Source organism: Pelophylax lessonae (genome assembly GCF_965119305.1).
Source record: "Pelophylax lessonae genome assembly, chromosome: 7".
In the NCBI taxonomy this organism is placed as follows: domain Eukaryota; kingdom Metazoa; phylum Chordata; class Amphibia; order Anura; family Ranidae; genus Pelophylax; species Pelophylax lessonae.
Genome location: NC_138774.1, coordinates 49,246,251 through 49,262,494, shown reverse-complemented (window position 1 = coordinate 49,262,494; position 16,244 = coordinate 49,246,251). Strand labels below are relative to the sequence as shown.

Here is a 16,244-nt window from a genome sequence, read left to right as displayed (position 1 = left end):
GAATGGGAGAGCCCTGGAAAGGAAACGGGCTGGGGACGCATCCATGCACCCTTAAAATGATTGGGCAGATTGCTTGGTTCGCTTTTACTGGAAAGTCAGTTGCTGCCTGTAAAAATAATACCAGGATCATGGCTGCAGCTGCAGGAATTATACACAATGCTATGTTTACTGACCAGGAAGTTCAGGAGGCTGAACAAAGGGTGAACAAAAGAGTACTGTTTCTGTGGTTCCAGGAGTGCAGTTATCTGCAGGAGATGGCTGGGACTGGTGGGTCAGTGCGAGCAGCAGGAAGAGACGTGGTCACCAAACAGTCAAAGGATCTGTGCAGGTGGCAAGCCATAACATAGTTGATTACCAAGCCATCAGTCATCAGACATCAGCTCATTATTATGCTGAAATATGTAGGGTGTGGCTTCCTGAAGTGACAACATCCCGCACAACCTGTCCGCTTGCGGTTTGGTCTGATAGCTAAAGCTGACATTTTTGAGAATATGGACTAATTGTCCCCTAGACACGTGCAGTAGTTTTGATCCAAATCAAGATTCGAATGTATCTGAACTTCGAATACAACAGTAATGAATTTCAACAAATCCAAATAAAAGATTAATGAAATTCTGTGGTGTGCTGTGGCGTTCTTACCAACCATGACTCATCTGCTGTTAGCGGAATTCCCGATGTCAGCAGAATATAAACAAATCAGTGCCGACATTTGAAAATGAGAAAAAAAAAAAACAGCATGGAGGTCCCCGTTCCTCAAAGCATCCCCCCATGTTGAGGGCATGTGGCCTAGTATGGTTCAGGGGTGGTGCCCTTGCTCATCTTCCCCCTTCCCTGACCTGCCGAGCTGCATGTTCTGAAAGATTTTGAGGGGGGCCCCGCGCTGTTTTTTTTTGTTTTTTTACATTTTGGCATGGGGTTTCCCTTAAAATCAAGTAATCCCCCCCAAAAAAACGTAAATTTCTCTGACAGCAGAGAAGTCATAGTTATTAAGCTGCCGGCCGCCCTGCTTCTTAACCACTTTACCACCAGAGCATTTTGCTGTCTTACGTCTGGGCCACTTTTTGCGATTCGGCGCTGTGCGACTTTAACTGACAATTGCGCGGTCGTGCGACGCCGTACCCAAACAAAATTTACGTCCTTTTTTTCCCACAAACAGAGCTTTCTTTTTGTGGTATTTGATCACCTGTGCGATTTTTTCTTTTTGCGCTATAAACAAAAAAAGAGCGTTTATTTTGAGAAAATAACAATATTTTTCAAATTTTTTTATATGAAATTCCCCCCAAAAAAGATGTAAAAACCAATTTTTTTTAAAATTTTTGGCCAATTTGTTTTCTGCTACCCATGTTTGGTAAAAAAAAATCGCAATAAGCGTATTTTGATTGGTTTGCACAAAAGTTATTGCGTTTACTAACAAAGGGAAAGATTTATGTCATTTTTGGTGTTTTTTTTTTTTAACGAGTAATGGCGGCGATCTGCGATTTTTTTTGCGGGACTGCGACATTGCGGCGGACAGATCGGACCCTTGACTGACATTTTTGACACTTTTGGGGGTACCAGTGACATTACTGCAGTAATCAGTGCTATAAATATGCACTGTTACTGTAAAAATGACACTGGCAGGGAAGGGGTTAACTTTATTGGAGAGGGAGGGGTTAATGTATGCCTGGTGCTTACTGACGTGTGGGGGGGGAGGTGACTGTGTGAGACAGGGACAGATCGGATGTCCAGCTATGCTGAACACTCCGATCTGTCACTCCCTGTCACTGAGGAGATCCGCCCGCTTGTGTTTACACAGGCGGGCGGATCTCCACACTAGATCCCCGACGATCGGGGCAGAGCAGCGGCGATCGCCACTGCTCCTCCCCTGGCCCGACTCCCGCTGTGAATGAAAACAGCGGGAGCGCGCCTCCGGCGGCGCGCGAGCGCCGCCTACAGGGGAGGAGTCTGGCGACGTAGGTCTACGTCGTCAGACGGGAACGAGCCACTTTGCCGCAGTACTATTACAGTACTTAGTGGTAAAGTGGTTAACAACCAGCTATTTTTAAAAATGAATTAAAATAGATTCAGTAGTTTCAATTCAAATTTGATTAGAATCCGGTCGAAAACAAAGGAAACAAAACAAATTTACTTATGAATGTAACGAAAAGAAATTGGTAATCTAACAAGATAAATTCCAAAGTGTCAGATTGTATAAAGGGGTACCTACGTCCTAGTCTTTATATATACATAAAGAAAAGAATGGAGGCATAATGGACTTTGATGGTACCATAAACACTGAACATAAACTGAGAATCTTATATATAAAATGGGAAATGTTCTAGTGAACATGAGAACTCCATTAAAGTCTATGGGACATGAACATGAAAAATCAAAAGTCCTCATTTTAAAGTGTATGGGGACCTGGGTACTGCCCTGGGGGACATGAATCAATGCAAAACAAAAAGTTTTTAAAACAATCGTTTTTACAGGGGCAGTGATTTTAATAATGCTTAAAGTGAAACAATAGAAATGAAAAATTCTGTGCCTGGGGGGGCCCCCTTAGTGTGCCTGTAAAGTGGTGCATTTGTGCGATGTATGTAGCCTGCTGCAGCAATACTGACATTTCTAAAAGAAAAAAATGGCATTTAAAATTGTCACTTAAAAAGAGTATGTTCAGCCTATGCAGCCTTGACGGTAGTGTAGGTGGTGGAATACCAGGCTTGCAATTGAGATGGTTGGGAGTTTGAATCCCTTGGCCAGCAGGTGATTTATTGGAATCAGAGGTCAGAGTCCATGATAATGCGGGAACTCAACACAAAGAATCCCATTTGTTCGTCATTCAACGAACGAGTGAACAGCCAAGGTTCGAGTCGAACTTACGCTTAACTCGAAGCTCATCCCTATATAAAATACAAATTTAGTAAATCAACATAAAATCATCAATGAAAAGCACATACAAATAAGTCATGTAAAATATATCACATCTGAAAAAAGCTCTGTAATAATACCACGGATGCAATAATAAAGAGCAGTATAATAACCCCAATGAACATCATCCTAGTAGATTGAATAAAAGTGCAAAGTGGTTGATACGGCGCTACATGTGAGTGACCCTGTGATACGGCGCTACCTGTGAGAGCCCTATGCCTGCAAATAATTTCATTAGCGCAGGCATAGGGTTCTGCTACTTTCACACCTACAGTATATGTGTGTATGTGTATATATACTGTACATATATGTGTGTGTATATATACCCCTACACAGAAGTTCAGATGTCATGCCTGCCTACAAAGACGTCCACAAAAAAGCCCAATAAACGCGTGCAACAAAAACGCCCAGGTGTGAAAATAGCGGAGCCATATCCCTGCTCTACTGCAATTCTAATACAAACAATCTTTTTTCTATGGCGGTCACCCTGACATAGAAGAGTTTGGTCACCCTGCCATAGCAGCCAGAGTCAGTTCACCCTACACTACACTACGGTCAGCCTGACACTTAACACTTTCCCTACAGAAACTAGATTATTGAATCTAGAGATATCCCTTTTCTCACACTAATAATTGCTAAATTACACTTTTTAAGCAGGAGTAACAGAACTGCTTCCACTCTCTTCCACAGCCCCTGTATTACAATGCTAGAGATTTGGCGGGGCTATCTTATATACTGGGGGGTGTATTCACAACTGATTGGCCTCTGGACCCACTGGTCACTCCAATCACATTCCTAGCATCCTCCTGCCCCCTCAATTGGCTTTTACTGATGGTTCTGGTCCAATCACGGGCTTTTAAAGCCCAGTTCCTGTGCCATTGCATTTTGGTCGGTTCTGGTTGCCAAATTCCAAACTTTTTCAGCAAAAAGTACGGAATTCGGCCGAATTTCGAACAGTCAATGTTCAGGTCGAACCGATGGTCGACCCGAACCGTTCGATCATCCCTACTTATAACATCTCCAGTCGTTGTTGGGAAATCACGTGCACCACAATCACCTATTACAGTTTTTGGACACCTTTCCCTTCACCTTACAGACACTTGGGATTTTTGTTATTTATACATCACCATGGACTTTATTTGGACACTTATGATTGCATATATTTGTTTACATGCAATGTTTTACTAGCGCTGCACGGTTTATCATTTTTTATCATTTTTTCCATATTTTATCAACTTCTTTTTGTCAGTTGTTTTTATGCTAGCAGCTTATCTTAAGGTTAGCTCAGTTTATTTGCTTTTCTTTTAAAAGAGGTATAGACTCCAGAGAGAGGGACGTAATTTTGCCCCTGTACAAGTCATTAGTAAGACCTCATCTGGAATATGCAGTTCAGTTTTGGGCACCAGTTCACAAAAAAGGATATCGGGGAACTGAAGAAAGTGCAGAGAAGGGCAACTAAACTGATAAGAGGCATGGAGGAGCTCAGCTATGAGGAACAAATAGCTGAATGGAAAATGTTTTGTCTTTTGAGAAGAGGCAATTAACCACTTCAGCGCCGGAAGATTTGGCTGCTCAAAGACCAGGCCCTATTTTGCGATTCGGCACTGTGTGTCTTTAACAGACAATTGCGTGTACATGTGATGCTGTACCCAAATGAAATTGACATTCTTTTTTTTGCCACAAACAGAGCTTTCTTTTGGTGGTATTTGATCACCTGTGCGATTTTTATTTTTTGCGCTATAAACAAAAAAAGAGCGACAATTTTGAAAAAATAACAATATTTTTCAATTTTTTTTATATGAAATTCTCAAAGAAAATGTAAAAATCAAATTTGTTTTCTGCTAGATATTTTTGATAAAAAAATAGCAATAATCGTATTTTGATTGGTTTGCGCAAAGGTTATTGCTTTTACTAACTACGGGAAAGATTTATGTCATTTTTATTGTTTTTTTTAAACTAGTGATAGTAGCGATCTGCGTTTTTTTTTGCGGGACTGCGACATTGCGGCAGACAGATTGGACCCCCTGACTGACATTTTGACACTTTTGGGGGTACCAGTGACATTACTACAGTAATCAGTGCTATAAATATGCACTGTTACTGTAAAAATACACTGGCAGGGAAGGGGTTAACTTTATTGGTGAACAAGAGGTTAAGTGTGTCCCTAGGGGCGTGATTCTAACTATTAGGGGGCGTGGCTTGTGAAGTAATCACAGAGACATGTGATTCTATATAGCAAGATCAAATAGCCTCTGTGATCACTTCAAGGAGAATGACAGACGGCTGTGTTTACATCAGCCGTTTGTCTTTCTCTCTTTCCTGTGGGAGATCACGAGTGGCCAGCGGCCATCAGAGCACGCGCTGGCTACGCAGGGAATGAGCGGGGGAGGGAGCGTGCCGCAGGCGGCGCGTGCTCACCCCCTACAGGCTCTTTGGCAAGCGACGTAGGTCTACGTCACTTTGCCTGTAAGCGGCTGAGTGCTGCAGTAAAAAGACGTGAGGCAGTCGGCAAGTGGTTAAGGTGGTATGATCACCATATATATAGATGGTCCATATAGCTAACTTGATGTAGAGTTATTAATTTTTAGGCCATAACAGAGGACAAGGGGGTCGCATTATACGTCTGGAAGAAAAGAGATTTAACCTCCAAATACAGAAAAGTTTCCTAAGATTAAAAGCTGTGAAAATGTGTAAGACTCACTAAAAACTAGTTGTAGCCAGCTCAGTAGATTGATTTAAAAAAGAGCTGGATACGTCCTGAAAGGGTTTGTAACCCTAAATAATGATTTGCTGCCAACTCCTCTCTTTTAAGCTCCCATCCTGCAATGTATACAGCACAAAAATGTATTTAGAGGCATAGTTTCTAAAAAAACACTTATACAGTGCAGAATGGGAACATAAAGGAGATGGGAGCGGGGGGGGGGGGGGCACGGACACAGACTTCCCAGCTGACAGGCAGCGAGGAGAGGGGGGAGAGGATGGAGGGATGGGGGAGCAGAGAGGAGACACAGCGGATGACGGAGGCACATAAACTGACCACGGTGTCAGAGCTCAGCAGCCATGATAAACCGTGGTCAGTTTACAGGGGGGATAATAGAAACTGAGAGGGTCAGGCAGGTATTTTACAGTTTCCAGAGAGGCAGGTTAGACAACACAAGCCTGCTATAAAGAAACAGGATCTCGTTTTTTTTTTTTTTTTTTTGCGTAACAACCACTTGAACCACCTCAATACTAGGCACTTTCACCCCTTTTATAATTATATCATTTTTTCACACAAATAGAGCTTTCTTTTTGGTGGTAATCACTACTGGGTTTTTTTATTTTTTTTTTAAAAACTAAAAAAGACCAACAGGCCGCCCTAGGCTGCCCCCTCAGTTTTTGTGTTTCCTGCGTCTTGCAAACACCGGAACAAGAGGGGACAATTCCCCAGTTTGTTATTTTAGGCCTGGAAACAGGTCTTTTCTTACCCATGGCAGGCATCCCTGGGTACCTCCTGCACCCCCCTGTGGTATAAAAATGTTGAATATCCCCGCTACCAGAGAACAGCAGCTAGCATTAACCACAATATGATACACAAAATAAAAAAATAAAATGCAGCGCTATAAAATTGTAAATATATAGGCAAATCAACAATAGTAAAAATGCAAGAGATATAATTATATAAGTCCACTTCACGATGGTATATGGAGTTGACCAATTCACCAGCACCACCTCATTGTGTGAAAGTCCGTATATTCAGTGACTGGGACAGTGAAAACCTCCACCACACATAGAGTAGCCGATTGGCCTCTTACCAGATGAATATGACCACTGCTCTCACAATGGTCATTAGATGCTTTGAATTACAAGGCTGGACAATTGACCCAGGAAGCCGCCAATGGATACTCCCAGGACATCCAGAAATCAAATCCCAGAAGCAGGAACAATCAAACACCACCACTCCCGAATGTGAAAATACAAAAGCGAGGGAACACCATAGTGAAGTATGTTTTAACATGTATATATTTATTCAAGATAGAATGCACTCACCAAATATATGAGCATAAAAGGCCATTCAATAAAACTGCAAACATAAGAACCGCAACACAGCATACAGCGGTGAAAGCTTTCCGGCTTGTGACGTCGACGCTGGCTGGTACTACGCCTACATGTTTCGCAGGCAACTGCGTCATCAGGGGGGGGAGTGGTCAACATCAGAAGACGTCATTAAATAGTAATTGTGTCCGGAAGAGGAAGAGAACATTGGACCCACCCACCAGCGTCATACAGGAAACCGGAAGATCCAACTGAACCGCACGGGGAAACTGGAAGGGACTCCTGAACCGCAAGCTAGCTGGGCAGCAACCGGAAGTAATGTATGATTGCGGAACAGGACAAAAATTTCACCTTGGGAGAGAAAGCGAATCCACACCCCGGAAAATGCACAATCAAATTAATCAAATTAATGTATACTACGGAAAGTGAACATCCGACCATAACAATGGCCACACTTCCGCAGTATCCGTGGTTTGTGGAAACACTTATACAGCACCCCTCCGGAAGATAAGTGAAAAATCGTCCAGATCAACAATCAAAAATCCCGCCATTATAATCAACCAAGATCATATAAGAGACTATAAAAAAAGGAAAAAACATTCCACTTAAAACCCAAAAGCCGCAGGGGTTAAAAGAAAAGTTTACATTTATATTAAAATCTCTATAAATATAAATGTGCCAAAATTTATATATGTATAAAAGAGTCAAGGTCACAAGCCAGAAAGATACAAATAATGCAAAACACCGTACAAGGATATAATATATATAAAAATCACAATAAAAATGTATCATTTAACACAAGAAATTGTGAAATATTTAAAAGAATTAGCTGTTGTTAATAAAGGAGTTGATATCAATGTCTACATTCAGGCCAGATGGTCTAAGACATTTCAAAAGGTAGATCCATCTGGTCTCCAACTGTGAGATGCCCCTACGCAGGTGACCCCCTTGCCAGTTGGATTTAAAAAGGTCAATGACCACGAAAGAGGTCCCTGAGGGATCCCTTCAATGGTATTTGTCGTAGTGTTTTGACAAATTGTGCTTCGGAAATCCCTCCGAATATTTCCGATATGCTCATTCATTCTCACCCTAAATTCCCTAATTGTGCATCCTACATAGTGTAGCACACAAGGGCAGGTGATTAAATACACCACATTTTTTGTCATGCAAGTGGCAAAGCACTTGATGTCATACGTTATGCCAGTTTTATTGCACGAAAAAATTGGGTGTACTTCCTCTGTTTCAAGTGGGTAATAGAACAGACGGCACATCGCCTGCAAGCATAAAAGCCATCTCTGTCAAAAAAGAACTTAGATTTGACAGGAGGCTCAATAACATTGGGAGCTATCCTCAGCCTCAAAGGGGGAGCTCCCCTAAAGATGACCAAGGGGTGATTGGGGATGATAGGTCCCAAAACTCTATCCCCTTTCAAAATTCCCAATGCCTGGCCAAAATCCTTTTCACCATATAATGGTGAGAGGAAAAGGACGTGAAGAAGGAAAACCTGGGTGAGAACTTAGTAGACTCAACTCCAGCCCCATCGTTGGAAAGGATCTCCCTCTCCGGATTTAAAATCAAATTCCTGTCCATCTCTGCCACCATTTGAATAATGGAATCGAGTTCATCCGATCCATAGCCTCTGTCCAAGAAGTGTCCCTGCAGAACCTGGGCCTCTACATGATAGTCTTGCAACAAAGTACAATTCCTCCTGAGCCTCCGGAATTGACTTTTGGGGACCCCCCTTAACCAGGGTCTATGATGGCAACTCTCCAAACTAATAAACCCGTTCTGGTCCATTTCCTTAAAAAACGTGGATGTAACGAGTCTATTACTCTGGACCCGAATCCTCAGATCCAAAAAATGTATTTCCTCCCCACTGATATCATGTTTGAGGGCTATACCGCGATCATTGCCATTCAGGTACAGCTGTGGTACAGCTGATGAGGCAGTCAGTCACAGGCTGTGGGGTGAAGGAGGAAAGAGGAGTGGGGGCACCCACTCCAGCATGCTGGAACCCACCCCACTACTAAAGAGGTGAGTGCTCTAGAAGGGGAAAAAAGGGTATCCAGTGTGAAGCTTCCTTTGCCTCCCATCCCTGCTTTAGGCTAAGGGGGGATGGGGGAAGACAGAGCCAGGAGGACTTACATGTGACACCAGTGGTATCCCGCAGTCTGCCGCCCCTCTAAAAGCCTCCGGGCAGGCTCGCGCAGGAGATGGTGGACGGGTTCCTCTCTCTCTCCCCCTGCATCACACTGCTGGACTTCGGACCGGAAATGACGTCATCAAGATGGCGCCGCCACAGGAAGTGGCGGTCGGCCCTCTTAAGTGTGGGAAAAAACACTGTATAAGCCAGAGGGATGCCCTTACTTCAAGGGGGCAGGCCCCACACATACCTGGCGCGAATTCCAATATAAAAACATGCCAGAACACAGCAGCAGGGCTTTGCCACTTCCACAGGGGAGCTACTAAGCCAGAAGTGACCCCTCTCTAGGACGGTCTTATGGCGGAGGACCGGACCAAACTGCCAGAGGATGCGGAAGTTACCCCCAGCTCTCATATGGTAAGGGGGCAGGGGGATTGATGGAAAGCCCGGTCGGATGGTCTGGGCCCCATTCTCTATATGTACAAATTAAGGGGGTTTTTATCGGGGGAGATTATTGAAGGTCCTTTTGCTAAAACTCGTTTTCTCTCTCTCCACCCCAGCCCCCCCTGTTTTTTCTCTGTTGTCTTGCTCACTATCCTCCTCTCTCTCTCCCACCCTGACACCTGTGATTCCTTTTGCACAGCCTAAAGGTCAGGAAATGGCGGAAGCCATGGATAAACCAAAAAAGAGGAAATACTGTCGCACATGCAGTGCAAAGATGGCACCTGAAAGCGACAAATTGTTATGCGAAAGATGCATTAAAAAGATAATAGATGAAGAAAGTAAACCGATAGCGAAAGATTTCATGGACTTCAAAAAGGAAATGACATCCACGCTACAGACTTTACAATCAACCATCAACACTATGAAGGGACAGGATAGAGCAACCACTTCATCCCAGGGAAAAACCCCTAAAGCAAAGGGAAAACCCAGGAAACCACCACCCCAACCACAACCAAGCTCCTCAGACTCAGCCTCTGACTCTGAGGAGGAATGCAAACTGCTGTTCAAAAACAGCTCAGACTCGGATGACGATGTAGACATAACAGAACCTCAAAAAATCTCCAAACACCTCTTCCCGGCAGAAGAGACAGAGGAACTGCTTAAAGCAATCTACTTAACGGAAGAAATTCAAAAAACGGCACCTACAGATTCCATCAGAGACAAATTATACAGGGGACTTCAAGAGGAAAAGCGCAAAACGTTCCCTATCCACCAAGCCATAAAAAATATCAAAGATAAAGAATGGAAAAATCCAGAAAATAAGCTGTTTTTTCCTAAAGCCTTGAAAAGAAGATTCCCCTTCGAAGAGCAGCAGAGCATCCTCACCAAATGCCCGAAGCTGGATGCATCACTGGCCAAAGTATCTAATAGATCGGACCTCTCTTTTGAAGACATGGGTCAATTAAAGGACCCGATCAACAAAAAGATGGATGTCACATTACGTCAAGACTATGAGGCCGGGGCAGCGGGGTTCCAGCCCAACATCGCAAACACATGCGTTGCCAGAAATGTCGCTTTTTGGGTGGAGCAGCTCAAAGAACATCAGACCTAATCCTCGTAGAAAAAGGGGTGGCCTATATAGCAGATGCCTTGGCGGAAGCCATAAGTTTCTCCGCCCGCAACACAGGCCTTGTCAACGTGGCCAGAAGAACCTTATGGTTGAAGACCTGGGAGGGGGATTATGCCGCCAAAAATAAATTGTGCAACATCCCATTCAAAGGTAACCTGCTGTTTGGTGCTGATCTCGAAAAAGTTCTAGAAAAATCAGCAGACCGAACGAAAGGGTTTCCTTTTAAAATAACCAAAACAAAGAAGGAATTTTTTTCGTCACCCAAGACGTGAAACACAGACAAAAAACGAGAGACCTCGGGCACAACGCAGATGGACCCTCAACAGGAACAAAGCTAAGCCCAATGTCCTGTTCCCAAATAGGGCTTCTTCCAGCAAGACACAATGACGCCAGTCAGGCCGTGGGAGGCAGACTGCGTCATTTTCTTCCGCAGTGGAAAACATTCTGCACAAACAACTTCATTCTACAGACAATAGCCCAAGGTTAAAAAATAGAGTTTGGTTCAAAACCGCCAAACAGATTCAGGACTATGAAAGTACAAGCTTGATCAGACCACAAAAAGATCATGAAATCCGCAATCACGGAGCTACTAAGGGAGGAAGTAATAATGGAAATAAACCCATCCCTCCTCTCCCAGGGACATTACTCACACATCTTCCTGAGAGTAAAACCCTCCGGCAAACCCCAATTGATTCTGAACCTAAAGAACCTGAACAAATCGATAACTTACAGAAAATTCAAAATGGAAACCATTTTTTCAATCCGAACGATCCTTCCAACGGCAGCGTTCTTAGTAACACTCGACTTGAAAGATGCCTACCTACACATACCGATACACCCCAACCACCAAAAATTCCTGAGATTCGCCATGCCGGAGGGGTCAAGGATACGACACTATCAGTATCAAGCCCTCCCCTTCGGCATCTCTTCAGCCCCGTGTATATTTACAAAAATTATAGCGGAGGCAATACAGGAACTCAGGCTAAGAGGGGTCCAGATAATCCCTTATCTGGACGACTTCCTAATCTATGGAGCCTCCCAAGAAGAGGCCATGGCTGGTCTACAAGAGTCTGAACTATTCTTCACCCACATAGGTTGGAAAATCAACTTCAAAAAATCAATCAGGATCCCTTCCCAGGAAATCCTATTTTTGGGCTATATCATCAACACAACAAAGCAAAAAGATCCTTCTGCCAGATGAAAAAATAACAGAGTTGAGCAACAGAGCAAGCCAACTGAAGACAGCAAAACAGGGGACCCGGAGAGCTGTTATGTCTCTCTTAGGACTCATGTCCACAGCAATACCAGCGGTACAGTGGAGCCAACTGTACATGAGGGCCCTACAACACCACTTATTAGGTGGCTTGAACAAGGACCAAAAATCACTTGAAGAGACTATTTCAATCCCTGGAACAGTCAGGGAAACCCTGACCTGGTGGACGCACAAGACCACTCTCAGGGAAGGCAAACCCTGGTTACCACAAACGCAAGTCCGGGTCACCACGGATGCAAGTGCGTCCGGATGGGGTGCGCACATCAGACAGCAGGTCAGACAAGGGACCTGGGACCCCACTCTGACAAGAGCATCCTCCAACCTAAAAGAACTAACAGCTGTAGGGATAACTCTACTAGCGTTCCAAGAAACGGTAACGGGGAAACATGTACAGATACTGTCAAACAATACGACGACAGTAGCGTACATCAATCGACAGGGAGGAACAAGATCAAAGACCCTTATGAGGACAGCACATGTGCTCCTCTCCTGGGCAGAAACGCACATTCAGTCCCTATCAGCGATACACATAAAAGGTTTGCTAAATACACTAGCGGACACACTGAGCCGTTAGACTCAACAGAATGGCAACTAAACTACCAAATCTTTGCCAAAATTGTCAGGAAATGGGGAGTCCCCGAGGTGGATCTCTTCGCCTCGGCGAACAACAAGAAAGTGGAGAGATACTTCTCTCTGAAAAGGGAGAAATACTCCCTAGGGATAGACTCCCTGGGGTTCTCATGGCAATTCAGGCAGGGGTACGCTTTCCCACCCATACTACTATTCCCCAGGACAATCAGGAAGGTTCGGACAGAAAAGTCAAGAGTGATACTAGTAGCACCTCTCTGGCCAAAAAGATCCTGGTTCTCGGCCCTGAGGAAGATGACAGAGGCAGAACCCTGGACCCTGCCACTACAGAATGACCTCCTTCACCAGTCAGGAGCCTATCACCCTCAACTTCAAACCTTAAAATTGACAGTGTGGATGTTGAACGGGGCATTCTACGGAGAAAAGGCCTCACGGCGAGAGTGATAGAAACCTTCCTAAAGAGCAGAAAACCTATTACACAGAAAATATACGGGAAAATCTGGAATAAGTACTCCGCAAATATGAACCAGAAAAACAGAGACCTACATAGCAACAGTGCTGGAATTTCTACTGGACGGAGCAGAAGCAGGGTTGACAGTAAGCACCCTCAAGGTACACACTGCTGCACTCTCTGTCTTCCTGGATACCCAGCTTAGTGCTAACCCGCTGATCACACGTTTCTTCAAATCTATAGCGAGATCACGCCCAATCGAGACCATGAACGTGGCACCATGGGACCTCTCCTTGATACTCAAAGCTTTGACCCAAGCACCTTTTGAGCCAATCTCGGAAGCCTCTGTAAAAACCTGACACTTAAGACGGCTTTCTTAGTAGCAATTACTTCAGCCAGACGGGTCAGTGAACTCCAACCACTCTCAATAAAAGAGCCCCTTCTCACCGTCTTTCCAGACAAAATCTTACTCAGGACTGACCCATTGTTTCTTCCTAAAACCTCGTCAGAGTTTCACAGATCTCAGGAAATTACCTTGCCATCCTTTTGCCAAAATCCGGCTAACCAAGGGGAAGCAACGTTCGCAACCCTAGACGTTAGAAGGTGTACCCTAAACTATTTGGAAACCACCAAACAATTCAGAAAAGCCTCAAATCTATTCATACTGTTCGGAGGCATACATATAGGAAAACCAGCGTCCAAAAACTTCATTGCCAGATGGATAAAAAACGCAATAAAAATGGCTTACGACAATCAAAAACAAGCTGTACCAACACACGTGAAGGCACACTCTACACGCTCCATAGCCACGTCTTGGGCAGAGAGAGCTGGGGCCTCCATTCAGCAAATATGTCGAGCAGCCATCTGGTCCAGTGATTCCAATTTTGCAAAACACTACAGGATCAACTTGGTCTCCGCCCAAGATCTAACCTTTGGTCGAAAGGTCCTGCAGGCGGTAGTCCCACCCTAGGTATGAATATTTGGGGTCTCGTGTGACCGTCCTGGAGGATGACTTGGGAAAGCTAGAGTTATTACCTGATAACTCCTTTTCCAGGAATCCTCCAGGACGGTAGACCCCCACCGTCATTGATGTAAGATACTAAGTCCGTATGTCAGCACACTCGTGTTTGAAAACAAAGCAATCTTTGTACAACTGAGGGGGCAGCCTAGGGCGGCCTGTTTTAAACTTGTGTGCTTGTGTTTCCTGCAGGAGGTGGAGCCTATCTCTCATGTGACCGTCCTGGAGGATTCCTGGAAAAGGAGTTATCAGGTACAGGTAATAACTCTAGCTTTTTCCATGCTGGAGCAAATTGGACCATGTTTCATAGATGGGGGGGGGGGGGGGTCTTCCTCAGGATCAACTGTGCATATAAGATTAGGTTTTCTTTCTTTTTTACTTTTTCTTACTTTTACTTACTTTTCTTTTTTTTCTTTTTTTAACTAGATAGACTTGTGTTGTTCAACATGACTTATTATGTAACTACTGGTAAGTTTACGGGTACATGTTTCCCAGTGCAGTGCCCAGGCCTCATGAAAATGCATTGCCTATTAGTTTAGAAAATGGCCAACTGACTTCATTGGGGTTCAGATTCAGCATCCAGATTTTGCTCATATTCTGTAAACCTCCCTCGAACCAAACCTGGGTACATTTAGCTCAACCCTACCAGGGACACTCAAATGTCAAAATCCAAGTTTGTTCTGAGTGCTTCTTGTGAGACATTTCATAGTACTGGCATTTTTTATGTTAAGTTTTATGTTATGAGAGACCTGCTTAGATATACATAACATCATGAGAGTTTCCTTTTCTTTTCCCAGGCTCTCTGAGGTTAACATGCACGCAGAACATCTATTTCTCAAATGAACAAATACAGACTGCCTGGCTCTCCCTGGAAATAGAAGACATTGAGATAGCGGCATTCTACAATGATACATGAACAATTGAATTTAAGCAAAGCTGGTCGAAAGCAAACATTACTTTTCTTGACCAGAAATTGATGGATATGTTCTTAAGACGTTATATGGATAATGCCCAAATATTCTTCAGAAAAATCGACCAGGAGCTTGGAATTAAAGGTGAGCGATTGTAATAGGGAGCTTTAACCTTTCACTTCAGCAGAAGTCATATCATTAAAGTTACATTGTCATTTGCTCATTCTGGACAGAAGACAGTACCCCTGATAGACCCCCCCCCCCCCAGCAAGACACAACCATCCGTCAGTGCTCCCTCACTCTATCCTAGTCAGTCCAAGCCTTCACCCACAGGGCTTCCAGGTATGGGGTAGCATGTGACCTCCCTCACGTGACAGTACACTACCCTCCAGAGGGGGCAGAGAGTTCATCCACCTGGATAAGTGCCAAAACCAGAGTTTATCCAGCAAGTAAGAGCTAGATACAGTATATGAGTATATCTTGCTGATGCATGCAGGTGACAGAGTTGCTTAGGAATCAGTATAGTATCTTTAAATTATGGTTTAGAATGGCGCTGATCTCACTCCAGGGGAGGACACATTATATTTGGTCACACAACATCTCAGAGTCACAAAGGAAGTTAGCGTTGGAAAAATAACTACAGACATTATGGTTGCAGGTCTGAATGGGGAGCAGATAGATACACTAAATTACCAAAAGTATTGGGATGCCTGCCTTTACACGTACATGAACTTTAATGGCTTCACAGTTTTAATCCCTAGGGTTCAATATTCAGATGGCCCACCCTTTGCAGCTATAACAGCTTCAACTTTTCTGGGAAGGCTGTCCACAAGGTTTAGGAGTGTGTCTATGGGAATGTTTGACCATTCTTCCATAAGCGCATCTGTTAGGTCAGGCACTGATGTTGGATGAGAAGGCTTGGCTCGCAGTCTGCGCTTTAATTCATCCCAAAGGTGTTCTATCGGGTTGAGGTCAGGACTTTGTGCACCCAGTCAAGTTTCTCCACCCCAAACTCGATCATCAATGTCTTTATGGACCTTGCTTTGTGCACTGGTCCAAATCATTTGGTGGAGAGGGTTATGGTGCGGGTTTGTTTTTCAGGGGTTGGGCTTGGCCCCTTAGTTCCAGTGAAGGGAACTCTTAAAGTGTCAGCATATCAAGACATTTTGGAAAATTTCATGCTCCCAACTTTGTGGGAACAGTATGGTGTTGGCCCTTCCTGTTCCAACATGACTGCGCACCAGTGTACAAAGCAAGGTCCATAAAGACATGGATGAGCGATTTTGGGGTGGACGAACTTGAATGGCCTACACAGCGTCCTGACATCAACCCGATAGAACAACTT

The 16,244-nt window shown here is 44.1% G+C and overlaps 1 protein-coding gene across 1 annotated transcript in view; it reads left to right on the top strand.

Annotated features, from left to right (window-relative positions):
• LOC309560282 (antigen-presenting glycoprotein CD1d-like) overlaps positions 1-16,244 on the top strand; it is a 73,962-nt gene that overhangs the window by 11,092 nt on the left and 46,626 nt on the right. The window contains exon 2 of the mRNA XM_082263882.1: positions 14,786-15,043. Coding sequence (XP_082120008.1) covers positions 14,965-15,043 — 79 coding nt within the window. The 5' untranslated portion in view covers positions 14,786-14,964. The remainder of the gene's footprint in view (positions 1-14,785; positions 15,044-16,244) is intronic.